Source organism: Podarcis erhardii (assembly GCF_964252035.2).
Source record: "Podarcis erhardii genome assembly, chromosome: 8".
Taxonomy (NCBI): domain Eukaryota; kingdom Metazoa; phylum Chordata; class Lepidosauria; order Squamata; family Lacertidae; genus Podarcis; species Podarcis erhardii.
The window spans coordinates 14,850,954-14,878,813 of NC_138499.1; the positions used below are offsets into that span (position 1 = coordinate 14,850,954).

General features: G+C 44.7%; 1 protein-coding gene across 1 annotated transcript; it reads right to left on the reverse strand.

Moving 5' to 3' along the window:
- Window positions 1–3,880: 3,880 nt before the first annotated feature.
- TBC1D31 (TBC1 domain family member 31) lies at window positions 3,881–27,634 on the reverse strand. Its single transcript, XM_081874084.1, has 22 exons — window positions 27,482–27,634; window positions 26,502–26,648; window positions 25,849–25,964; window positions 24,880–25,058; window positions 24,344–24,495; window positions 22,987–23,146; window positions 21,811–22,011; window positions 20,932–21,108; window positions 19,694–19,773; window positions 19,260–19,406; window positions 18,922–19,055; window positions 17,951–18,084; window positions 17,663–17,842; window positions 16,526–16,758; window positions 14,804–14,956; window positions 11,322–11,457; window positions 10,156–10,248; window positions 9,302–9,442; window positions 8,599–8,793; window positions 6,740–6,890; window positions 5,055–5,186; window positions 3,881–4,167 (listed from the first exon to the last, which is right to left on the reverse strand). Exons 1-22 carry the CDS (start codon window positions 27,556–27,558, stop codon window positions 4,028–4,030), a joined length of 3,258 nt encoding a protein of 1,085 aa, XP_081730210.1. The 5' UTR covers window positions 27,559–27,634; the 3' UTR covers window positions 3,881–4,027.
- Window positions 27,635–27,860: the final 226 nt, after the last annotated feature.

The window sequence follows — 27,860 nt, forward strand, 5'->3', positions numbered from 1 at the left end:
CTCCAAAAGCATTTTATTTTAAAAATCCAATTTAAATTTTAAAAATATGATTAAAATTTAAAAAACTATATATATATATATATATATATATATATATATATATATATATATGCTTTCGTAGATTTTCACGGGTACAGGAATGCAGGTTTTGGTGTCCTCGGGTGTCTTCCCGTGTAAAAGTTGGGGTGTCTAGGCGACGTTTCGACGAGGTCTCACTCGTCATCTTCAGGCTGGTTCAAGCACCAGCCTGAAGATGACGAGTGAGACCTCGTCGAAACGTCGCCTAGACACCCCAACTTTTACACGGGAAGACACCCGAGGACACCAAAACCTGCATATATATATATATATATATATATATATATATATATACACATATATATATATACACATATATAGATAGATATATAGATAGATAGATATAGATATAGATATAGATATATAGATACATTTATTTTTATCCACTATGCTCAAAAGTAAGCCCCATGCATCTGATGAGTAAGAACCCTGCTGCTTCCTAAGTGTGTTGGATAGTGCCTTCTTTTGCTTTGGAGAGAAATCAGCATGATTTAAAATGCCACACTGCCCACGGTTTAAGCACCTACTGCTCATCAGTCCTTCAGACAAGCAGCTCCTAAACTTTTCTCATTCGCCTTCCACACACCCTTGCACCTACCCTCTCAAAACACAAAACCAAGCCGTGCATTTAGGAATTCCCCCTCCCCTGCATGTTGATGGGCAGGAGAAACGGGGCCTTTTCTGCTGTGTCCCCTCCCTCCTTCAAGAGTAAGGAATCGCCTCCCTATTGAGGTGTGGGTGGCCCAAACTCTTCAAATTTTTAAGTGAGGTTAAAAAAACACACCCAGAAAACTTTCTGAGTTTGAGCCACCTCTGTTAACCTGTTCTTTGAACCCATCTATTTGCAGTTCCTAGTCATTTTTAAGCTGGCCTTTCTCTTTTAATACACCTGTGGCATTGCTGGGTTTTCAATGGTTAGTTTTCAAAATCAGTTTGCTTTTATGAGTTGCAAGCTGTTTTTTGTTTTTTTTAATATTTTTATTGCATTTTGACATACATACATGCCACAAACATACAAATTACAAAATACACAACCAAAAAGAAAAGAAAAAAGAAAAAGAAAAGGAAATAAAAAACAAAACATAAAATACATAAAACATAGACAATTCAACTTACATTGACTCAACATTAACACTAATCGACTTCCCTTTATCTCGATTTCGGAAAATGTTATCTTATTTATCTATCTGCAGTGTCTTTTTCTTAAAAAAAAATAAATTACGTAGTAAGCGTTATCTCATACCTACTGTGATTTTTACGTATACATATATATATTTTTATCAACATTTTTATTTTCCCTTTATCTCTGTTTCCATGTATATCCTGAATTTATCCCATTCGTTATTAAATTTTGTACTTTTTTGATTTCTTATTTTCTGTGTCAATTTTGCCAGTTCTAAATAATCGAATAATTTGGATTGCCACTCTTTTATCATTGGGGTTTTTGATGTTTTCCAATACTGTGCTATGAGGGTTCTGGCAGCCACTGTTGCATATTGAAAAAAAGTTTTATCTTCCTTTTTGATTTCTTCACCAATTATCCCCAGCAGGAAGGCTTCGGGTTTTTTTACTAAAGGTGTATTTAAGAATTTTTTTTAATTCATTATATATAGATTCCCAAATTTTTTTGAATATCTCACATGACCACCACATATGAATGAAGTCGCCCTCCTTGCTCTTGCATTTCCAACACATTTTATCACCTGTTTTGTAATTTTTTTTCCAATTTTACCGGTGTTATATACCATCTGTACATCATCTTGTACATATTTTCTTTGAGTGTTGTACATGCCGAGAAGCTCATACCTTTACACCATAATGCCTTCCATTTGTCAAACTCTATGTTATATCCTAAATCCACTGCCCACTTCACCATTACCTCCTTTACTTCCTCATCTTTGGTGTCCTACTCAAGTAACTGGCTGTACATTTTTGACAGTAATTTTGTTTTGCCTTCTATTATTTCAATCTGAAATCTAGATTTCTTCTCACTTATCCCAGTCTTTTTATCTTCCGTCCACATAGAATTAATTTGGTGATATTGGATCCAACCAGTCAACTTATTTTTTATTTCTTCATATGGTCTAATCCTCCACCCGGACTCTGTTTTAGCTAATAGATCTTCATATGTCCATCTTTCCCCTTCAATGTTTGTTTTTTTTATTGTCAGGATATCAATTGGTGATAACCACCAGGGGGTTTTCTGTTCCAACAATTTTTTATTCCTTTCCCACACTTCTAGCAGTGGCCCTCTAAAAATATGGTTAGAAAAATCTTTATGGACCCTTCCCTTATCCCGCCATAGGTAGGCATGCCAACCAAATCTTAAGTTGAATCCCTCTAGGTCTAACAAATCTTTGTTTTTAATGACAATCCATTCTTTTACCCAGCAAAGGCATGCGGCTTCATAGTATAACTTTAAATTTGGGACCGCAAATCCACCCCTGTCTTTTTGATCTGTGAGCAATTTGGATTTAATTCTTGGTCTTTTTCCCTGCCAGATGAATTTAGAGAGTAGTCTCTGCCAATCTTTAAATAGTGAAGTTCCCCTGATTATCGGTATATTTTGGAATAAAAAAAGTAGTTTTGGTAGTAGGTTCATTTTAATCGCTGCCATTCTCCCCAACCAAGAGAGGTGTATTCTATTCCAAGTATCCAAGTCCTTCGTTATTTCTTTCCATGTGTTCTTATAATTATTTTCAATCAGATTTATATTCTTCATAGTTAACCAGATTCCAAGATATTTTACTTTTTTGGCTATTTATGAGATGCAAGCTGTGATGTGTTGCCATAGATTCGGAAAACTGCAATTGGCAGCAGTGTCCGGGCAGAAATCAGGACAATCCGGATGCATGGCAGCCCATGTTGGCAGTGTCGTTTTTTTAAAAAGCAGCTCAACAACTTTTCTGTCCGGATTTTCACTGTTTGAAATATGGCAGCCCTAAATCTGCCCCTCTTAGGTAGGCTGTGCCTTAAAAGCTGGCGAACAAATAAATTTATAAATGGCTTTGTTTGGGGGCGGTGCAGTCTATATTTGTTGTTTTTAAACAGTGAGTATTGTATTTTCCAATCTGGTTTTATCTTCCATGGCATGCAAGTTTCTAGAGGAAGAGAGAACTTGAGAACATTCAAACCACACCCACCCAATGTGTTATGGGGCTGAAACAATGTGTTTTCTCATTATGTGACATGCTTCTGTTTGGCATCAGTGAACATCATTTTTGTCAGTAATATAAGAGATTGTACATAGACTCCATTAAGGTGGGTTACTGGAATTTGTGCACACTTATTCCTCTTTATACAATCAGTGGGGCCAAATAAGCTTGAATCCAAGCACTACAGTATTGATTTGGTAGAATTGGTCGAAATATGTCACCAGACCTATTTCTGATAGGGACACCGAGCTGCATGCTTTTATGCACCATGTATTGCTGGTGTTATGTACTGAAGTTCTCACCCTGGGCCAGCAGGGGGATACTGTAGATAGTTATGCAAATGAAGGATCGAAAGTGACATTCAGTGATTGGATGGATACTGTAGATAGTTATGCAAATAAGGGATTGAAAGTGACGTTCAGTGATTGGCTAGTTTTAGAAAGTTGTTACAGTAACGTTGTACTGGAGCTCTATATAAGCAGGCTGACTGAGCCCTTCAGTTCAGTTCAGTTCTGGCCTCTGAATAAAGAAGAGCTGTTTGAAGAATCGCTGTGTCGTCTGATATGTTCACCCACAACTTAACAGCTGGTGTTTTATTTGAAAATACTTGTGTCTTTACTTTAAAGATTTGCTTTAAAAAACAGCTACACCTTTCGTTTGGTATTTTATTTTTATGTACAAAAATATTTCTAAAGGCATTGAGAATAAAAATGGTCTTAAAAAATCAGTCCCTTTGATCTCTTAAATGCAGCTCCTAAGTGGAAAAAGTCCATCTGCAGGCAGATGTTGTCCCTTCAGCTGCTCCACTGCGCATCTGTTGGTGGGGCTTGCTTTCCACGCGCCTGCGACATGACCTTTCGCCTGAGCTGTCTTACTTCCACCAGCAACTCCTGCTCTCTGGATTCCAGCTCTTGCCGTCCTCTGTCTAAAGAAACTAACAAAAAAAAAAGGAAAGATGAGAATTAAAAGCGCCCCCTGGGGATTACAAGGGTGGAACAGCAACTTTTTGGAGATCAAAGCGGCATGAAGTTGTTTTATCTGGAAAGTGTAATTGCACATGTGAAAAGAACGTAAGACGAGTGTGCAGGATCGGGCACCTAGTCCAGCATTGTGTTCTCTCAGTGGACGGGATACGGGTGGCGCTGTGGGTTAAACCACAGAGCCTAGGACTTGCCGATCAGAAGGTTGGCGGTTCGATTCCCTGCAGCAGTTTGAAAGCACGTCAAAGTGCAAGTAGATAAATAGGTACCGCTCCAGCGGGAAGATAAACGGCGTTTCTGTGCACTGCTCTGGTTCACAAGAAGTGGCTTAGTCATGCTGGCCACATGACCCAGAAGTTGTGCGCTGGCTCCTTCAGCCAATAAAGTGAGATGAGCGCCGCAACCCCAGAGTTGGTCACGACTGGACCTAATGGTCAGGGGTCCCTTTACAGAGAAAGCATTATACATTTGAATACTCAAAATATTTTGACAATTCCCTTGCCAAAGGCTACAAATGAAACCTGATGAGAGATGTTGTGCTGTGTGTCCTCTTATTATCCTATAGAGACAATCCAGCGCTAGACAGAAAAAGTTCTAACTGCTTGGATCCGTCTCCTGCCTTTGGCCTCAAGAGTGCTGAGACACATAAGGTGCACAAAGTTCATATAACGAACTGGCCAAGCTCCTGCAAATCAAGCTGGATCGCTACATCTTTATTGTGGAGGTGGGGTAGGGAGATCAGAACAAACCATTTGGTTCCCAGCTAATCTCATCCACAGGATGGAGAACAACCTATTCGTTTGTTTGGAAGGAGCCCAAAAGACTTTGCTTAGCCACTTACAGTGTTTTGATGCTTCTTCTGCCGGCGAATCGTTTAAGCAGACATTGCCAGGCTGTGATTGAGTCTTGCTGGGTGACATGAGGGATTCTGAACTCTTTTGGGTCTGGGAGGCTCTCAAGTCGCGCAGTCTCTCTGCAGAAAGGGGACAGGCAGCACCCAGGATGTTCTTGCTAAGTTACAGGCACACTTTGAGCCAATGTATTTTATCAATTTTACACCAAAGCCACCTCAGCGTTATACCCTGAATCATGATGAAAACGATGCCATTCTTGGAGCTGTCATACAAAAGCACTTCATTTATTCATGGAACGTATTATCTGAATAATAATAATAATTTTATACCCTGCCCATGCGTTATCCGGAATTGTGTTTTGAACACTATCAGGACACTGAATACAGGCTTTCATATGCCACCTTGGTTCATTCCTACACTAGCCAAGACCTTAGAACAATCTTCAAGAGCAACTCCATCATGTCAGTCTAGCCTCAAGGCTCACAGAAATACAGAGCTAGTCTAGGTTATCTGTGAAGCAGGATGACCCAGGAATCATCAAATCATACGAACTGAAAGGGACACGAAGGGTCATCTCGTCCAACCTTCTGCAATGCAGGAATCTCAACTAAAGCATCCATGGTAGATGGCCACCCAACCACTGCTTCCTCCAGGGAAGGACAGTCCACAAGAATTATCCAGCCCCTAGTCTGTACACAATGAAGTAAAGATGGAGAGATTGATAAACTGAACATACTGAACGTATTATCAGCATGATTCCAGTGTACTACTGTTATCAAATTCCCTTGTTTCTCCAAGGAACTCAAGGTGGTGTGAATGGGGGTTATCCCATTTTATTTTCATTCTAACCCTGACAGAATCATTTAGGAAGTTTGAATCTGGGCTCAAGGTAATTTAGGACAGAGGGGATCACAAGTGCCTGGACCAAGGTCAAAACTTGTGACTATCCTGAGGTACCAGTGGTACCTCGGTTTATGAACTTAATCCATTCCAGAAGTCCGTTCTTAAACTGAAACCAATCTTAAATCGAGGCACACTTTCCCTAATGAGGCCTCCCACCGCCGGTGCCCTTCCACTGTTCGGATTCCGTTCTTAGACCGAGGTAAAGTTTGCAAACCGGGACACTGCTTCCGGTTTTGCGGAGTTCATAAACCGAATCGTTCGAAAACAGGACTGTTCTTAAACCGAGGTACCACTGTAGTTAAGACAGCTGGACTACGATCTGGGAGTTCAGGGTTCAAATCCCCACTCAGCTATGAAGCTCACTGGGTGTCCCTTGGGCCAGTCACCATCTCTTAGTCTGACCTACCTTGCAGGGTTGTTTGTGAGGATGAAAGGGGGAGGAGGGGAACCAGAAACGCCACCTTGAGATCCTTGGAAGATAAAGGTGGCATATAAATGTTAAAAATCAGCTCCCATCAGTCTCAGCCAGCACTGCCAAAGGTCAGGGATTATGCGATCTGTTGCCCAAGGAGATTCGGACGGCCACAGGTTGCTCACACCTATCTTATCCACGATATAAGCACACTAGCTTTCAAATGGACCACAAATGTTACCATGTGCTTCAACTTTGATGTTTGAGGTAGTATTAAGGGGGGGGGGAGGTTTACAGAAATGCCTGAAGTAAATGAACAAACCACGTGGACTGCATGCAGGAGGCTTAAGCACTCACCAAAATAGCTGTCTTCGTCTTGGAGCTTCTCAGCCAATTCTACAGCATCGTTCATTTCCCGTTCTAGAAAACGCTTCCTGTTGGCATCCAAAGCAGCGGTCACAGCCTGCTCTGCTGCTAGCTGCTCTTGCTTTTCCAGGAGTTCCTCCCACTGAAAGAAAACAGGCACAGAGAAGATGCTGTATTGAAAAAGGGAGAGAGAGCAGCTGAAGGAGGAGGCAGCAGCATCAGGGACCAGCACTCAGGTAAAGGGACCCCTGACTATTAGGTCCAGTCGTGACCGACTCTGGGGTTGCGATGCTCATCTCGCTTTATTGGCCGAGGGAGCCGGCAGACAGCTTATGGGTCATGTGGCCAGAATGACGAACCAGAGCAGCGCACGGAAATGCCATTTACCTTCCTGCTGGAGTGGTACCTATTTCTCTACTTGCACTGGTGTGCTTTTGAACTGCTAGGTTGGCAGGAGCAGGGACCGAGCAACGGGAGCTCACCCCGTTGCGGGGATTCGAACCGCCGACCTTCTGATTGGCAAGTCCTAGGCTCTGTGGTTTAACCTACAGCACCCCCTGCATCCCCTACCCCAGCCTCGAATTCCTGCAGAGCTTTCTATGAAGGCGATGGAAAGAGGCATAAGTGCAGGGATCCCAGTTGGTGTGGGGGTCAGGTGGGATTGCTATGAAAAATGGAGCACGCCATTGTGTCAGCGATGAAAGCATTGCTTTGACTGGGCTTGATTCATTGACAATAATTTCTGATCAAATCCCACGAGCCTCTGCATCTGTGCCCATTTTCTCTACTGTCCATTCTCTCTGCCTGATAGTCACGTATAGCATATTACACAGGCCAGTTGCTTCACCAGGCATCCTGGGTCATAAATATAGAAGGCAGCTTTTGATATAGCTTTTGTTAGTTTTGTTAATTTTAGGGCCAGGAAGAGAGTTCACTGTGGGAAAATGATTGCTTGTACATAAGAGCATGAGCAAAGTTCTTATTATTGCAGGGTGATTTCATAGCTAAAAGCATCCTTGGAGCATGATCAACGCGTGAATAGCTTGTGCTGTCCCAAATGATTGGTCCACGTAACATAGCCTGATCGTCTACGTGGTCTAGTGCGATGGCCCTTATCTGCTGGCTGAGAACAAGTTGCATTCCTTGTATTTTGTATTTTTCTGACTTTACACAATAAAGGCTGTGCTGCAGCAGCTCTAAAGCAGCCAGATTTCTTCAACCCATCTCGGCGTGAGACTGATTATTTCGGATGTCGAGCAGGCTCTCGACAGTTCACAAGGAGATGGTAAATACTACCTGAACTTCCTCTCCTGTTTACTGCTGTGTATGACCTCCGGGGTTTGCTAAAAGCATTCCTCCTTGATTCCTATTTTATTTACTCTGAACTATGTATGCATCCTCAAGTAGGAAATAGTTTCTTTGTAGTTAAAAGGATTTCTCTGATCTAACTGTGTTCCACATGGGGATATTTTTGAAATGCTCAGAGGACATCTGATTGGGTCTTACACCACTGGGTTATAAGTTCTTTTGTTAATAAAAGGGACCTGGGCCAGGGTGTGACAGATTATTATGTGCACTTCCTCCTGGAGTCTTGCTGGCCAAGCCTCGTGTGTATTTTATTAATCAGGGTCCAATCCTTCCTTGCCTTTGGAACGCAACAGTTGGGACTGCAGCGAGGGAGCAAACGGGCTGCTGCATTTTGCAGGAACAGGAAGCAACACACCGTAAGCCGCCCAACCAGAGCCACGCAAGAGGTGCAGTTCATCAGCCACAGAAGTGGTCCCTCCCCGTGCCCAACCGCGTGCACCAGCAGAGGCACAAACAACTCTGGCCAACCTCTCAGCACTCACTTTTCTGGCTTCCTCCTCTTTCATTGCCCCAAACAGCTCTGACTCTGCCATTCTGTTGTTACGGAGGTGCTTAGCCAGCTCTCGATATCGCAGGTCGCGATCCAGATCGCCGCTTCGTTGCTTGCGCAGGACCTGAGTCCGCCAGTGCGTGTTAATGTGCTCTTGATCTGCTTTGGCCAAGCATTCTTCAACCACCTCAAAAAAAGAAAAGAGAAAAAAAGATACCATTTGCATCAGGGAGAGACAGGCTTTGAGTCCGTTCCCTCGAGGAATGCGCCAGGTTTGTAAGAAGAGCCTCATTGCTTGCCTATGAAGGGTGAAAATTGTCGGCAGGCAATCAAAAAAGGAGGCTTTGCAAAAAGGAATCCCCCCCGCCATTATCCGCAAATCACTAATAAATGAGTATATTTGGGTAAGTGGAGCAGACCTTTTGTGAACTTTCTGTGTAACCCTGAAAGTACAGTAGCTTGCTTTGCTTAAAAGACATGTAGAGATGAATAGGCATGTGAAGCCAGGAGAGACTGGCCTGTTTGAGGGCACAGAGTCACACTCCCCAACAGTAGCACCACTACCATTCACTGAGATAGCGTGGGGCAGGGTGGGCACAAGTTGCGGGTCACAATATTGATTATGAATTATGGGAAATGTTGTGTGTTTCAACACAAGGTTAAAAATCAGGAGCTAAAACAATTTCTGCTCTTACTTGCTTTGCATTTGATTCTCCGTCCTGCTCAATTTCAATCAGCCTCTGAAGGAAAAGGTCTTCGTGATCAGCTTTTGCTCGGCTCGCGTCCAGCTCCCCTTTCACTTCCTGAGCCACACTTTCCTGCTCTTTGAGTAGTTTCTGCCGAGGTAGAAACTTTGGTTAGAAACAAGGGTGGCGTGAAGGAGTGTTTTTATCAGCTAGAGTTCGTTTTGTATCAGAAGCACGAACAGGGATGCATCTTCAAAAGGTACAGAAAGGACTGAACTGCCATGCCGAACAAGAGGAGCCGGAATGATTCTGCAGGTTAGAACAGCCGGATTTCTAGCCTGTTGCCAATTTGAAGCTCAGATCTGGCAGCACAGAATCACAGGGTTGGAAGCGATCCCTGAGGATCATCGAGTCTGGCCCCCTGCAATGCAGGAATCTCAACTAAATCATACATAACAGATGGCCATCCAACCTCTTCGGTCCCTCTCCAACACAGTAAACTTTCCAAGCCACTCAGCTTTCCATCTGCATCCAATCTCAGCTTTGACAGTGAAGAGGATAAAGCTCTAACCAATTGTAGAGATGCATCAAATGTCTACCGAACCACAGTGAAATAACAAGGGCAAGGCATAGTCCAAACAACAACAACAACAATGATTTATAATAATTTATAATAATTTATAATAATAATAATAATAATTTACTTATACCCTGCCCATCTGGCTGGGTTTCCCCATCCACTCTGAGTGGCTCCCAACAGAATTAAAAGCACAATAAAACCTCAAACATTAAAAACCTCCCTAAACAGGGCTGCCTTCAGATGAGATACGACTGCAGGGTCCCAGCAAGCCAAGGGCACGAACCTGCTCAAAAAGCCGCCTTTGTGCCGTGAGCTCCATTTGCCGCACTTCTGCATCCTGAACTGTAGCAGCAGTTTCTTGCTCTCTCATAGACGCCTAGGACAGAAAGATATTGTTAGCCCAGAAGAGCAAGGATGTCCCTTCTTTTGTTGCCAGCATCTCCATATACAGTGGTACCTTGGTCCTCAAACTTAATCTGGAGCCCATTCAATTTCCAAAACGGTTCACAAACCAAGGGGCGGCTTCCAATTGGCTGCAGGAGCTTCCTGCACTCAATCAGAAGCTGCAGAAGCCGCGTCGGACATTCAGCTTCCAAAAAAAGTTTGCAAACCAGACCATTTGTGGTGTTTGGGAGCCAAAACGGCCGAGTACCAAGGAATTCAACAACCAAGGTACAACTGTATATATTGAATTGAAATACTTTATTGTCGCTTGTACTACTTGTATACAGTGAGATTACACGAGCACCCCCCACTCAGCTCTCTTAGTCTTAATTCCCCTTGTTTACTGACGCACACCCACCAAACCCAAAAGTCAGTTGCCCTGCTGTTATCTTTTCATTCAGCAGCCTAACAGCTCACGGATAGAAGCTGTTCTTTATCCTGTTGGTGTGACTAATCATGCTTCTATATCTTCTGCCCAAGGGCAGGAGCTCAAGAAAGTGCCGGCCAGGGTGTGAATCATCCCTGAGAATTTTCCTCACTCTCCTGAGGCAACGTTATATATATTTATATATAAATAAATAAATAACAACACACCCACCCACCAGGGTGGGGGGAAGTGGTATCGTTAACCAATACAGCCTCTTGTAAAAAGGCATCTTCCACCTCTCAGCCTCCCCTTACAGCTTTCCTACTTGGATCTAGACCAGCAGGGACCCAACCCCATAGTGAAGTTTTTTGGGTCTGGATCCACACACTCAAACGATGGCTACTTGGCCATAGAGAGACCAGCTTGCCCAACTCAAGAAAGCTGTTAGATGGCCCAGGGAAACAAGAGAGTGCTCCAGAAGCCCTCAAAGTAGCTACACCTGCTGGTTTCTGCAATCCACTTTCAGCTTGGTCCACACCCAAGCAGGAGAAAGATGCAGGAGAGGAGTTTAAAGGCAGAAGAGTAAAGCCAATACGGGGAGCCTTTGGCTGCTGTGTTGCTGCTGGACAGAGCTTTACCTTTCTTGCAATTTCGTCATCAAGCCGTTTGAGCTCCATTTCCCGCTGATCTTGCTGGTACTTCAGGAAACGCCTCCTTGCGGCTTCCAGCAACTGCAGCTCCTTCACTTTCAGTTCTCGCTTCACAGCGGCTAGTCTTCAAAATGCAAACACAGAGGCAGGAATCAAGGAGGGCAGGAACAAGTGACCCTCTTCTGATACAGAAGTGACACTGGGCATTAGTAGCCTTTTCTAAGCAGCTGGCCATCAGCCCCAGCTACCATTGCCAGGGATAATGGGAAGTGTAGCCCAAAAACTGATGCAGTGTGAAATTCTGGAAGCAGCTTCCAGATGCCTCACTCTATGACAGCGTGGATTAAAATCAAATATTGTTTTAAAAAAGAACAACAGATTTTAAAAATTTAAATTGGATTTTTAAAATAAAATGCTTCTGGAGGAAAAAACTTTCTAAAGATAGTTTTCTGTTTAAGTTGCATTATACAGTGGTACCTTGGTTCTCAAACTTAATCCGTCCCGGAAGTCTGTTCCAAAAGCGTTCTTATATATTAACAAAGCTGTATTCGACAGATGAGGGATACAGGTGGTGCTGTGGGTTAAACCACAGAGCCTAGGACTTGCCGATCAGAAGGTTGGCGTTTCGAATCCCCGCGACTGGGTGAGCTCCCGTTGCTCAGTCCCTGCTCCTGCCAACCTAGCAGTTCGAAAGCGGGAAGGTAAATGGTGTTTCCATGTGCTGCTCTGCTTCGCCAGAAGCGGCTTAGTCATGCTGGCCACATGACCTGGAAGCTGTACGCCGGCTCCCTCGGCCAGGAAAGCGAGATGAGCGCCGCAACCCCAGAGTCGGTCGTGACGGGACCTAACGGTCAGGGGTCCCTTTACTTTTACCTTTATTCGACTGATGAAAGTACATGATGTTTGACATGATTGAGAATCGTGGACTGAGGGACAAAGAATTACGAAGCGTTAAAATCGAGATGTGGAAAATATGGAAACAATGAGAAGAAGCAGAACTAAGATGTGGAGATATGCTTCAGAGATCCAGACTGTGGGGAGCTCCAAAAAATTAATAAATATAACTTGGACTATATTTTGGTCTTTTCTATTTTAGTTTTTTTATTTTAATTGGAGCATTAGGATTGGATATATTAATTGGATATTTTTTTATTGGAAAATCAATAAAAATGATTTAAAAAAAACCCCCAAATCAAACCAAAGCGTTTTTAAACCAAGGCGTGCTTTCCCATAGAAAGCAATGCAAAATGGTTTAATCCGTTCCAGACAATTAAAAACAACCCCTAAAACAGCCATTCAACATGAATTTTACTATCTAATGAGACCACTGATCCATAAAATGAAAGCAATAAACCAGACTACAATCTACTACCCGGTATCAAAAACTGGTAGTGAGCTACCCATTGCCATTGGAGGGATGAGAAGAGAGGGGGGAGTTTAAGTGGGGTGTGTGTGTGGAAACACTCAAACTGGAGGGACAAAGAGCACGCATGGGGTGTGTGGGAAAGGAGGTGGCTAACTGGATGCAGGAGAGGAGTTTCAGTGGGGGGGGGGGGGAGGAAAGGGAGGCAAAAGTTCTCTTTGCCCCCCAAGCCAGCCTCCCCCACTCTTGTCAAAGAAGCTGAGCTGCAGAACGCTGCTGGGACACTTTTCCCCTATGCCCCAATCAGCATGATCTTTCGATCTCTCTCTCCTCAAAGCAGCTGGACTTCAGAGCGCTGCCAGGACACTTCTCCTCACCAGCCCAATCAGCGCGCTCTCTCTAAAAACGGAAGTGCAACACTAAAACCAGAAGCTCAGGACACATCTGACTTCCAAAAAAATATATCAAGAACCAGAATGCTCACTTCTGGGTTTGCGACGTTCGGGTTCTAAGGTGTTTGTGAACTAGGCTGTTCGAGAACCAAGGTACCACTGTAGTCCAAAGACTATGCATCAGTAAATAAGGATTTGTTTTAAGTTTTTCATGTGTGCTAAAACTCTAATGGTTTTTTTTAAAAAATTGGTTAACCACATCAGTTAACAAACATGGATACATATGCTATAATGTTATTGTTTTAGTTACAAACATTGTTTAAATTGTTATTAAGGAAATGATTATTTTCATCCTCCCAATAAATTATGGCAGAAAAGTTATCCAAATATAAAGTTACCGTATTTTTCACACCATAACACGCACATAGTTTTTAGAGGAGGAAAACAAGAAAAAAAATATTCTAAACGAAACAGTGGATGTATGATTTTTGTGGTTCATGCTGTGGCCACAGACATGTGATCTGACGGTGAATTTGGGGTAGCCCAATGCAAAAATCCTGAGGATCCATGTGTATCCGTGCTTTGTAACCACGTTTTTGCACCACTGCGGCCCCAGGCAACAGTGGGCGCGTGATTTTTTTGGTGCAAGCTGTAGCCATGGACATGCTATGTGATCTGATGGTGAATTTGGGGTGACCCAGTGCAAAAATCCTGAGGATCCGTGCTTTGTAACCATGTTTTAAGTGGGGAGGGAAGGAAAAGCACTCAAGGGACAAGGAACACGCGTGGGGTGGGTGGAGAAGGATGCTGTTAATAATGCAGAAGAGGGGTATAAGAAGAGAAGGCTCCTCTCCTTACCCGCTTTGCTCCTTTAAAGGCTCTGCTTGCTACTATTTAGCCAGCTGAGTGGGGAGGAGAAGGGACAGAGAGCCTGCTTGCAAAAAACTTTGCTGCTATTTAGCGAGCTGTTCTCTCCCTCCTCCCCGGCTCGCTGAAAAAAACAGCTCCGGACTCGTGTAATCGGCTCCTCTCCTCTCCCGCTTTGCTCCTTTAAAGCAAGCAGGCTTTCTGTCCCTCTCCTCCCCACTCAGCAGCTCTTCTTCCGCTTTGCTGTTTCAAAGCGAGCCACGGAGGGAAGGAAGGAAGGGGAATGATGGATCCTCTGCTCACGACTGCAGCAGATCCCCCCGCCATCCGTAGGCATTCGCTCCATAACACGCACAGACATTTCCCCTTACTTTCTAGGAGGAAAAAAGTGAGTGTTATGGTGCTAAAAATACGGTAACTTATTAAACCTCACAATAATTTCATAATTATCTGTGTATTTCTAATAGTATAACCAAATCAGTAATTTTTGATATAACTGTAAAAACGACTCTGAAAATTTATTATTCAAAAAATGAAACCTTCATCTGATTGTATTAAATATTATTATTATACCAGCAAGAGTGAGTCTGTCTGTTAAAAAAATGATTTAAATCAAGTCTTACTGACTAGTGATTTAAATTGATTTGATTTAAATCAAATCCACCCTGCTCTGTGACCCAATAACGTAGAGCTTTTTACAGATGTAATCTAAATAGGGAAATGATATTTTGCAAGATGAAACTTTTTTTTTTTTTTTTTTTTTTTGCAAGACAAGTCCATCTGCGGAAGAGCAGTTCTTCCAGTAATATTCCAGGGGTCAGTACTAGGGATGCTAAAATGGAAAATACCTCCGCCTTTGCTCTGCTAGTTTCTCCTCTTCCTTAAGCAGAATCTTCCTCCTTTGCTCCTCAGCCTCCTGAAGCAGCTCTTGCTTCCGATACCAAGTTTCATCTTCCACTCTGCGCTCGGCTGCTTTGGCCTCTATCTCCTGGACCAATTGCCTGCAGAGAACAATCACAGGGAAAGTTTTCAAATGTCTGATGTTTCATTTTGCTTTTACATTTGTTGGAAGCCGCCCACAGTGTGTGGGGTAATGCAGTCAAGTGGGCAGGGTCCAAAAAATAAAACAAAACTATTATTATTATTATTAATTTCAAACTTGACGGTTTAATGAAGCAAGAGTTCAAGCAAGTCATCACACTTTCAGTTCAAAGTACAAAATAGTTTTTAATCTCAAATACTATATGTAGGCAGTATAGATCACTATAGACTGGCCTAGATTATAAAGCAATGCAGGCTGAAGAGGAAAAAAAAGTTTGTTGTACATTAAAAAAACACACCATTGTTTCAAAGGCTATAAATCTATCTACAGTCGTACCTCGGAAATCGAATGGAATCCATTCCGAAGTCCATCTGACTTCCTAAACGTTTGGAAACCAAGGTGCGGCTTCCGATTGGCTCCAGGAAGCTCCTGCAGCCAATCAGAACCCGGGACGGATGTTAGGGTTCCAAAAGAACATTTGGAAACCACAACATTCACTTCCGGGTTGGCAGCATTCGGAAGCCAAAATGTTCGACTTCTGTGGTACGACTGTACTGGCAATAGATAGCTAAGTCCAAAAACCCAAGATATTTTTCTCTTCAAATGTTCAGTTCTTCCCTTTCACAGGGGCACCCGCCTGTCAAAATGACACAAGGATGTCTGGTGGCCTGTTTACTTTTGCCCACATAGTTAGAAATCAAACCACATGGGCTAAGGAACAGTGATTTGCAAGTGTCACTCATCAATGGTGCCTGCATCTCCTCCCCTTTCAGCCAAATAGCCACCAGATCTTTGCAAAGGAGGCCTCACTATTTCCAAAGGGCAGGCTGTTCCACGGTCAAACTGCTCTTGCCAGTAGGAAGCGTCACCTAAATGTTTAGCCAAAATCTACTTTCCCTGCAATTTCCACCCACTGCTTCTAGTCCGGAGCCACAGATAAATATAGTGGTACCTCATGTCACGTACCGTCCTCCTTGCGAACGCTTCGGGTTACGAGCTCCGCTAACCCGGAAGTAGATGCTCCCAGTTGCGAACTTTGCCCCGGGACGCGAGCGGAAGTCGCACGCCGGCGGCAGGAGGCGCCATTAGCGGAAGTGTGTCTCATGTTAAGAACGGTTTCGGCTTAAGAACAGAGCTCCGGAATGAATTACTGTATTTTTCCATCTATAAGACGCACCCCCCGTATAAGACGCTCCCTATTTTGGGGGACTTCAATTTAAGAAAATGGGGGGAAGATGGCCTCCGTGTATAAGACGCCTCCACATTTTAAAGGGAAGAAACCTAGTCTTATACATGGAAAAATACAATAAGTTTGTAACCAGAGGTACCACTGTAGGACCGCAGCATCTTCTAATGCTACTGATCTCCAACCAAGATGGTCCACGTCCTGCTTTACAAGATTGGGCTCGATTGCCCTCTTGAAGGGCAGTCCAGTTTCCCATCCCACCCCCTGAGTTGCCAGTCATCTTTCCATCAAATCTGCGAAACAGGCCGCCCAACTAATTCCCCGCTGCCACCGGTTCAATACCTCTCTCTCAGGTACTCAATCTCATCCTGTCGGATTCGCTCTCGCTCCTGAGCTTGGTAATCCACAATGAACTTGGGGTACTTGTTAAAGATGGGGTACTGGCCCTTGGTCAGCGGCACAAAGTCCTCCAGCATGCGGCACGGGTGGATGGCGGCCGGGGTGCATTCCATGAGGTGGTAGGCCTCTTTCAGCACAGCGCCGACGTCAAGGTTGTTCCGATGGTGGAAGAAATACTGCAACGAAGGTGGCCTTTGATTTAGGACAGAAATAAATAGGGGGAGAGGGATGCAGGTGGCGCTGTGGGTTAAACCACAGAGCCTAGGACTTGCCATCAGAAGGTCGGCGGTTCAAATCCCCATGACGGGGTGATCGCCCGTTACTCGGTCCCTGCTCCTGCCAACCTAGCAGTTCAAAAGCACGTCAAAGTGCAAGGAGATAAATAGGTGCAGTTTACCTTCCCGCCACAGTGATACCTATTTATCTATTTGTACTTTGATGTGCTTTCGAACTGCTAGGTGGGCAGGAGCTGGGACAGAGCAACGGGAGCTCACCCCGTCGTGGGGATTCGAACTGCCGACCTACCGACCCTAGGCTCAGTGGTTTAGACTACAGCGCCACCTGCGTCCCTTCTTGCCTTTTAGGAGGTTATAAAAACAGTTTATCTGCCTATCTACAGTCTGGGAGTGGCTGGGTGACCTCTTTTTCGAAAAATGTGAGAAATACCTTTTATCAGAACAGTGGCAGGGCTGCAGCCGTCAGCCTACCTTGTAAAGACTCTGGCAAGACTGCAGATTGTGAAGTGGATCCGTGATCTGATACAGGTTGTGATCCGCCCAGATTGAGTCAGGCGAGTATGCTTTGGAGTACCAATTTGGTGGATTCCTCACACATTTCCTATTCCAGATGTTGCTCCACTATGCCTCCAATCAGCTCCAACCAGCTCCAGACAGCATGGCCATTGGCTAGAGATTATAGTAACTGCAGTTCAGCAACATCTTGATGGTCACAGGTTAGTCACCCTGATATACAGCTTAGCTATCTACTAGTGTGGACTGGATCATGCAGTAAGATCTCAGCTCCGAGACGAACAGTTAGGCCCCGTGAATAGACACGCCGACCCAGCAGCAAGATGCTCACCTCAAAGTCTTCCTTCTGATTGCAGTGAAGCAAAGGAGCTCTGGAAGAGATGATGTAAGCAGCAACCACCATCAGAAAGTAGGAAGGGTGGTTGGAGAAGATGTTATCAAACATTTTCAGCCATTCCTCCCTTGTCAGAACCTCCGAGAACATGGTTTCCAGAAGAGGCCAGGCGTAAACCTGGTGTTAGGTGGCAAAGACAATTAATGGTTACCTAAGCACAACACATTGAACAATCTCATGCCAATATTGTTCCATGCGAAGGCTGAATATGTATTTATTTTTAACCTGTGATGTTATGTTGTAGCTCATGAAATGCTGAAGCAGCTCTTTGTCATGGTGTGCCAATATGTTTTCCACCATGCCGAGGATGTTGACTGGAGGGTTGGGGAAAAACTCGAACCAGTGCTGACACCAATTCACTAAAAAGAAAAGAAACAGAAACAGTTCATTGCACTAACAGCAGCACACAAATGCAATTTCATCTGCAGTTTTGGTCCTGCCAATGACTAACTCATGTTTGAAAAGTTGGTGGGTGCAACAAGGGGGCAGTGATACTGAATCTTTCTCCCAAATGTGCCTTCCACTTGACATTTTTCAATGACAGCATTACACGCTGTGACATTTTGATGAAGCTCCCGCTAGCATGTGAATGGCCGCCATTCAATCTTATTGGGAAAATCCACATACTGTGCTTGGGGACACTTTTGAGCAGCGCAAAACCTCTCCCACTCATTCCCAATATTGGGTAGCCCAACCCTTATTGATAGAGGGGCTCTTGGGGGTTGAATGTTGCAGCACATCCCACAGAAGTCCTCATCATACCAGTCCTCCCTCCAGACATCACAATAAGGGGCATTTTGCTAGCTGGTAAACAATTTCCCCCTTTAATGGACTCACACATCCTTTACTGTGGAAATCGAGTAGATGCTGGACTCCATAGCTACGCCAGCAATTCACAGCTCTCTGCTATGTGCAAGCTGTCTCTTAGAAGCTACTTCAAAGGCAGTGCCTGTGCTTGGACAATCATAGCTTGGCTTAATTGCAGCATTTCCCAAACTTGTGTCTCTGGCTGTTTTTGGACTATGATACCCATCAGCCCTGACCACTAGACCTGCTGGCTAGGGATGATGGGAGTTGTAGTTCAAAAACAGACCCAAGTTTGGGAAACCCTGGCTTAATGGAACCAACATATAATTATTGAAAGACAGCCCACAGTATAGGAAGTGTGTCATCATTCAAGAGTGCTCCTGCCTTACCTATTACAGTAGCAACCACTTCAAAGCAGATGAGCTGGTTGTTCTGGAAGAGTTTGACAAAAGGGAAGGCCAACAGAGGGACGTAGGGCATCTCGCCAAAGATGGCGGACCAGTGAGCTAGAGCAGATAAGGTCCTGTACATGGACAGAAGAAGAAAGTGCTCAGAGAAAAGTTGGCCAAAAAGAATCTCATTTAGTGAAGAGTTAAAATCAGCCTTAACTAAGCTTGTGCCCTTCGGATGGTTTGGACTATAACTCCCATCAGCCCTAGTCAGTGTGGCTGAGCTAGCTGGGGCTCAACTTCCCTTCCTTCCCACCTGAAAACATGTCCATATTTACCTTTGTAGGACTCTCAAGAGTTTCCTGCTTTTAATAGGGTATTCATTCTGAAGGTGCACAAAAGCTGAATGGGTCCCTTTATCCAACAGGCTGCTAAAGGCCAAGTGGTTTTCTGGGAGATGAAGTAAGGACCGCCAAACAAACATCCTGTAACAACAAGGGAGATTTGCAGATACAGGCCAGTTTATTCAGAAGCGCCAGAGCCACGATGCTAGCTTCCCAACAGGTGTGGTCACAGTTGCTTACTGCGAAGGATGAGGCAGTGGAGAAGTCAGCAGGGTGCAAATGCATCGGCAGGAGTGTCTCCACCAGAGCATATGCACCACGCTGGCTTCCCCACTTGCAGTAAGCAGCAGCAACCCCCCTGCTGTGGGGCTGGTGCAGTGGCTCCACTTTTGGTAGAAGGAAAGACATCAGGTTTGCACCCCACGCACCTGTATTTTGCAGGATACTCCCCAAATCCTTTCAGCAAGGTTCGCAGTCGCTTCTTGTTCAATCCATCGGGCAGCTCATTCTGGAACAGGAGCCACAAATTATTTCTTGCACTGAGATGGCCTTTTCCCGCCCTTCCTGTCTCTCCTCTCTAACCTCTTTCCTCCGTTTTGAATTCTGCACCTTGCAGTCTCTACTGCGGGTCCACATTATGACCAAGCTACCCTTCTTTTCTGTCCTTTGCACCTTGAAATGCCATCTATTTATTTTCAAAACCAGCTGGGTGCTGCCTTAGAGCAGCCACCCTTTAAGGCACAACTTTTGAGTCAACTGTGCATAATCACCAGCTATCTAGCGAGAGGGGTGTTCCCAGACTGGGATGTTTGCATCTCTCTGGCAGAACTCATCTCGGCCAAGTTGTAAGGGAAAAAGAGCTGGGAACTGGGAAGGAACAAAATGTGGAATGAAACATGTATCTTCCAATTTTTTTTAGCTCAGAAACATATTGGGGAGGAGTGCCTGCCTTGGCTTTAGTGGTCGTAAAGGTAAAGGTAAAGGTAAAGACTGACCATTAGGTCTAGTCGTGGCTGACTCTGGGGTTGCGGTGCTCATCTCACTTTATTGGCCGAGGGAGCCGGCGCACAGCTTCCGGGTCATGTGGCCAGCATGACTAAGCCGCTTCTGGCAAACCAGAGCAGCGCACGGAAACGCCGTTTACCTTCCCGCCGGAGCGGTACCTATTTATCTACTTGCACTTTGACGTGCTTTTGAAATGCTAGGTTGGCAGGAGCAGGGACCGAGCAACGGGAGCTCACCCCATTGCGGGGATTCTGATCGGCAAGTCCTAGGCTCTGAGGTTTAACCCACAACGCCACCCACGTCCCTTAGTGGTCGTAGCAGAAATTTGAACCTTGGGTGCGCTATTTCCAAGGAGGAAGATTTATACTAGCCTCCTCCACCCTGGTGGCCTCCAGACGTTGGACTCCAACTCACATTGGTCCCAACCAGCATGGCCAATAGTCAGGGAAGATGGGAGTTGTAGTTTAGGAAAACAACAGCACGTCTAGAGGGCATCAATGGTAGGGAAGGCTGTTCCATACAGTCAGTCACAGTAGTGGCGACCTTCTATTTCTTATTATTTTATTAATTCCACCCTTCCTCCTAAGAAACTCAGGGTAGTGTGTGTGGATTTTCTACTTCAGGAATCAGATCTTGGCCCTGCCCTGCCGAAGGTTCTTACCTCTTTATCCTCATGCGACACATCTGCCTGTGGTTTTAACATTTTGGTTTGGATCTTTCCCCTTTTCGATTGCCAGGGTCTTTCTGAGATGCCGGGTGTCACTCTCACTGTCAGCTTGCTAGTGTCAAATTTGCTTTTAGATGACTCTTCAATCACTTTAAACAGAGGTGGGGGAGGCTAAAAAGCAGAAAATCCAGGAAGGAGATCCATTAAAAACCTTTCAACGCCAGAATGCAAAATGGAAAACCTAGTTAAAAGTCTAAATAATCCTGGTCACTGCCTAAATACAAACCAATATGCTGCTGAGTAAGAAATGTAGAGGTTATCTAATTCTAGAAGCCTGTCTAAATTCTGCCCTATAACTCACAAGAGGCATTAGTGGATAAGGCAATTTTCGAAAGACTCAAATCTGGGTTGATCGTTTTTAAACTTTTAAGGTAGATATTTTCCCCCTCGATTCATTAGAATGGCTTATATCAATGCGCAGACTAAATCAAGTAGTTTCCGACCCACCTTAAATCATAAATCAACTCATAGCCATTATCCTCCAGGGAGAACTCACCTGGTTTGAAATCAAAACTCTGAGATGTACAGTATATTTGCTAAGGTAACACACATGAGGTGTTGCTTGCAGGGGAGAAAAAAAACTGGTTGGGAGGAAGAGTCCCCTGCCCATTGATTTTCCATTGCAACCCACTCCTCCCACACTGAAGCCATAGCTCTTCCACAGCAGAGCATTGGAACTGGAAGCAACTCGGACCAGAGGAAAACACATTCAATTGCAGGCCCAAAGCAACAGTTGGCAGGGACTTCCTAAAGGCATCTGTCAGAACAGAATGCTGCACTGCATGGGCCTTTGGTGTGATTCTTCTGATGTACCTTGTTTACTTCTTTTGTCAGTGCCTGGACACTATATATGTTAAGGCTGCCGTTCTCCATGACCGCTGCAATGTACCTCCCATTAGGGCTCACGGCAACAAGGCTGATTCCCTCCTCGTGGCTGCCGACATCAAAGAGTAGCTTGCATGTCCTTATGTTGATGACTCTCATGATATTATCTTGACTCAGCACTCCAAGAACCTAGAGGGCAAAGAAGAGGGCGTAAGAGAGCTAATGTGGAATGGACAAAGAGCTTAATTTGCTTTATTAAGCAAACAGACAGAACGCTGTGATCCTAAGTAGGACTTCTATCTGGGTAAGCATGCGTAAGATTATGCAGTAATATTCTGTAGGCAAGAAAATGGTTTTCATTTACATATGCAGACTCTAATGCAACAGGTTTTTGTAAAAAAATTATGCAGACATAGAACTGTTGCGTGTCATATGTCTGTTTACATTCCAGCACAGTTTGCTGGGAACTTCCGTTGTGTATATAGCCTTTGCTTTTCCCCGTCTCTCTGAGAAGACAAAGAGAGAGACGACATGTTTCTTTGTCCTGATTTATGATTAATAAATCTGTAGTTGTAGTATGCTTCCAGAAGCCTCACGCCTATTCTGTGTGCGCAGTTCACTCTGCTAATATAGTGTGCCCTGGCTTTGAAGCTTGGGTGCGCAACCCGAAAAGGTGTAACCTGAAGCGTCTGTAACCCGAGGTACCACTGTATAAGATGATGCTTTTTTGCTAAAAAAAAAAAAAAGGCAAAAATTGGGCGTCGTCTTAATACACAGATAGCGAATGCAAAGTGGGGACGTGCAATTAATGGCAGCAGCAAGCAGGAGATTGGCAGCGGTGATTGGGCGGGTGATTGGTGGCTGTGGCAAGGCCTGCTGGCGATTGGCTGGGCCAAGTGGGTGGGTGGGCTGTTGGTGGCAGGGAGTGGGCAGGCAATTGGTGGCTGTGGCAAGCTGTGTGATTGGCAGTGGCGGGCAAGCGATTGGTGGAAGTGACCTCCCCCACACCCCCAGAAAGCTAAACAACTTAATTTCTTAATTATGCGTTAAAAAAATATAGGGATTGTCTTATACATGGGGGCATCTTATACACGGAAAAATATGGTATGTGTCAGCTACCAGGAGCTTAGTGAACACCATTCTGTTTCGAACTCTACCACGCACCTGATTAGAACCACCGTCAAAGCTGTCTGGGAGGAATTCGAGGTGGCGAACAGCTCGCACTTTGGTGGGCATCTGGATGATCCGAAGCAGCTGCTTGGACTCCAAGCACCACAAGTGAAGGTGGTTTGATTTGCCCCCTGCTGCAAGGACACGGCCATCTCTGCACCCCAAAAGAAGACATGGTTGACGTGAATGGAGGGGAAGGGTCACAGCGCAGTGGTAGAACACCTGCTTTGTATCCAGAAGGTGTGCATGTCTCCCACCTTGACTGCCTGGATAACCGCTGCTAGTCTGGGTAGCTGATACCAAGCCAAGTGGACCAACAGTCTGACTCAGTAAAAAGCACGTGGCTCTGCCAGCTGATTGGAGGCAAGCACCTCTGCCCAACAGCAGAGGAAAAATAAATCAAAAAGGATGAGACATTGACCAGAGGAGGAATGACTGCTGGGAGGAGTGCAGAGAGAAAAAACCCCATGGCACACCTGTACCAGCAAAACTAGATGCCTTAATCTGCCCCAGCTGCAATAAAACAGATTTCTCCCATACGATAATCTTTATTATCATTGGCCCATACAGAACAATGCAAATGGAAAAAATCTACATCATTCAAAAACCAACAAGCCTGCTATCCCAGCCTGGTTAATCCCCTAAAAACTCTGATACCCTATAATTAAATACAATATACTCTCACAGAGACTACCTTACACTGTGTTTAAAACCAAAATCGCATTTGGGTAGAAACTGTTTCTCAGGCGGCTAGTCCTAGTCTTTATAACCTTGTACCTTCTTCCAGAAGGCAGAAGCTGAAAGAGATCATTTCTGGGGTGCGCACTATCATCCTGCACTATCTCTGCAGCTTTCTTATGAGACCTGGAAGCGTAGATTTGATCCAAGGTGGGAAAAGTGCACCCAATTATTCTCTCCACAGTCTTTACAGCCCTGGGCAGCATTGTTCCCCCCCCCCGACTGTTCAACTCCCAAACCACACACACAGACCATAAGTTAATACGCTCTCAACAGTACAATGGTAAAATGCCATCAACAAGTCCTTTGAAAAAATATTTTTCTGGATGATTCTCAGAAAATATAACCTCTACTGTGCTCTCTTCATCAGGTGTTTAAGTTAAGGAGTAAGTTGTTTTTCCTGCATCACTCCCCCAACTGCTCAACTTCCTTCCTATAGGCCGCCTCCCCCTCTCCATATCAGTCTCTATAGCCATAGTACAAACTGTAACCTTCCAACAGTTTGACTTCACCACTGTAGGCGCAATCTATTGTCTCTCAAGACACACGGATGCCGGAAAATCTAACCATAACTCAGCATGGACCTCTGCATGAGTTGCAGAGTGTGAATTACCTTGTAACAGCAAAAACTTTATAGCTCAACGAAGATCCTTCAACGGGCGAAGGCAGCTGAAACTTGCAGCGAAGGGTATCAAACTCCCAGGCAAAAATAGAGTTATCTTTAAAGCAGCTGAGGATGGTGTTACTTAGTGGAAGAAAGAAAACCTGAAATCACAGGGAGGAAGACTTGGAAACAGTCCTTGCATTGAGAAGGAAATACCTCCAAGGTACAGAATTCTAAAATACTGTATGCGCTTTCAACTGTTTAAACTCTTACACTTCTGTAATGTGATAGGACCACATGAGCTTCGAGGTACCCAAATACTAGGGCTCCAGGAGAGCCTGGAAAATGGGGGAAGTCAGGCTTGAGTTTGTGCAGCACAATCAAGCTCTGGCAAAAGGAGGACACACAGGAAGCGATCACTGAAAGCAAATACTTTGCAACAATGGCTGGACCAGGCCACGTGGTACTTTCTAAGACTCTCTGAAAGCTTCCAAGTGTCAACAAGGTTGGCAACCTGGGCAAAGGAAATGTTTCTTTGGACTGACCTTCTGAATGCCCACAGACTGCCGGACTTGCAGCTTTCTTTTCCTCTGAAAAGTGTCGAGATCCCAAAGCTGGGCTGTGTCAGTAGACGACGTGATGGCATATCTACCAGAACCATGAACGGAGATGGAGGACACCGAAGATTCATGTCCTCTCATCCAACTAACAAGTTCTTTGGTATCTAAGGAAAGAAGAAGAGCAAAGAGATAAGACCATGGTGGGACCTTCGAGCACACAGTCTAATTCAAGCTTCTGGGGGAAGTCTCAGCGGTGTCCGGTGCAAACAGGGAGAGCCATATGAGAGTTGACTCTGGCAGAGATGGTTCAAAGACAGCGTTTCCACCCAGATTAACATCCAGCCTGAAAGGTGAATTACCTGTCAGATGATAAGCGGGTGTCAAAAACGACCAGCGGAAATACTATCATAGCACATATTTTGTTATGTTATTTATCTTTGGTTTATTAATAAAAATGTGTTGTTGTTTTAAAAAGGAGAGCAGTGGAGGTTGGGTCAGTTCTGGATCCTGCCCTCAGGCTGAAAACGGTTACATACCCCTGATTTAATCAAAGATAATAAAACTCCAGTTCTGAGGTTCCTAAACTAGTCCATGGACCTCCAGTGGTCCTTGAGGGTCATTCTGGTAGTCCATGGTGCATTAGAGGATTTGTGACTGAACACAAGAGATGGGACACCTCTTGCATTAAACTGCTGCATGGGTTTTTTTTTTTTAAAAAAGCAACTAAAAATTACACAGCATCTAGATCACCACATTACAACTGCTACAACAGGCAGAAAAGCCATTAAGTGGTCCACCAAGATCCTCAACAATTTTCAAGTTTTTTGAATTTTCGGTGAGAAAAAGAAGTTGAAAACCGCAGCTCTAGTTTTATCATCACACACATGAGATGAAATAGAAACTGAGAACCAGTCATATATAAGGAACACAGGTTTTGTTAACCATGCTCAGTACCTGTATCAAAGCATTTAATGGAATAATCAGCCAAAGCCACAAGGAATTCTGTTTTCCTGCGGAGATTAAACGCCAGAGCAGTACAAGCTTGCATTGTTCGTTGCACCAGTTTGAACCTATTTGAACAAATCAAAATTATTACTTCAGAAGACAAGGAAAACTCATTGCAGCCATAAATCAAAGAGTGATTGTTGGTAAGACACATGCCTCAGTACAGCATTTGTGATTATATCACAGGCTATATAGTAGCCAAAAGACAATCTTATGAAATGAATAACAGTTGTTAAAATCAACCAAAGTTGAAACGACACAATAAACCATGGTTAGCAAAAACCAGAAGCAAAAGCTCCCAAACTGCTATTTGTGCCTGTTCTTGGCAACAGGGTGGGCAGTGTTTGAGATAAGGCTTCCTTAGGCTTGCTTTTGCAACACTAAACTATGTTTTAGAGTTATGGAGAAATCAGCCCAGTTTTTTGAGTATATAAACAACTGGATAGGAACTTACTAGGGCCAGAAGGGTAATCTAGAAAGAGCTCACCACTCTACTTCATGCTTAAAACTGTGCTAGTGTATGTATCCCTCTACTGACCCACAGTTTTTATATTTTTAATCAGAGCACATCAAAAGATCAGAGACAAAGAAGCAGCACTTGCCTGTTGCCCACCAAGTCAAAAACATAGATATTCCCTTGATGATCTCCAGAAAGCAGTGCATCACCGGAACTGTCAAAAGCCACATTCAAAAAGCGAATGGTCTTGGAATGATAGCCTGTGGCACTGTGAATAATATTTACGATGACTCTGAAAACAAGAAGGTGTCAACAGAATGGTGTTATGAAGCTGTGAGAACACCTTCCCCTACCCTGCTTTTTAAGATGCTGTCTAGGTTTGTCATTGCTTTTCTCCCAAGAAGCAGGCGTCTTTTAATTTTGTGGCTGCTGTCACCATCTGCAGTGATCATGGAGCCCAAGAAAGTAAAATCTCTCACTGCCTCCATTTCTTCCCCTTCTATTTGCCAGGAGGTGATGGGACCAGTGGCCATGACCTTCGTTTTTTGGAAATCAAAAAAATTTGTATAAGATGTCAATACAGTGGTACCTTGGGTTAAGTACTTATTTCGTTCCGGAGGTCCGTTCTTAACCTGAAACTGTTCTTAACCTGAAGCACCACTTTAGCTAATGGGGCCTCCTGCTGCCGCTGCGCCACCAGAGCATGATTTCTGTTCTCATCCTGAAGCAAAGTTCTTAACCCGAGGTACTATTTCTGGGTTAGCGGAGTCTGTAACCTGAAGCGTCTGTAACCTGAGGTACCACTGTACACTGTTAACTCTGCTCCCTGGGTTCCCACTAGTTAGTCATTTTAAAGTTAGTTAACCCTTTCGCTATGAAACCAGTATGTAACCTGAAGCGTATGTAACCCGAGGTACCACTGTATATGTTTTATCACTGTGGAAAATGCTGAAAATTATTTTAAAAAAGGAGGAAAGGCCAATTCAGTAGGGACTGCATTGGAACCGAAAGGGTAGCCTGCTCCTGGACATGGGAGCTCCACTGATGACACCCAAGGACAGGGTCCCCCCCCCAAAAAAACCCCCCTCACAACCACCCTAAAGCCCGTTTCCCCGCCCGGTTTACCCCTGCTGCGTGGCCGGGGAGGGCTTGCGGTGCCAAATCTTCCCGTCCTCCCGGCTCCCCAGGTCCGAGCTCTGCATCCTGACGGGGAACTGAGGCGAAGCCGCCGCCGCCTCCCGCTCGAAAAGGTTCCAACCGCCCTGGCCCCGCCCCGCGCCAACCGCCGCTCGCCTTCCGTGGCCCCGCCTACTTCGGAAGGCACCCAAATCCCGCCGGGGGTGGGTTTAGACCTCCCTTCCGTTCTTTGAGGGTTCTCGAACGCCAAAAGGCAGGAGAGGCTTCTATCTCTCCCCTCCTACGCTTCCTTCTCAGGGTGGGCCAACCCACCCCGTTGCATGCCGGGAGTTGTGGTTTCCTTTTCCACGCGCACAGGTGGAAACCG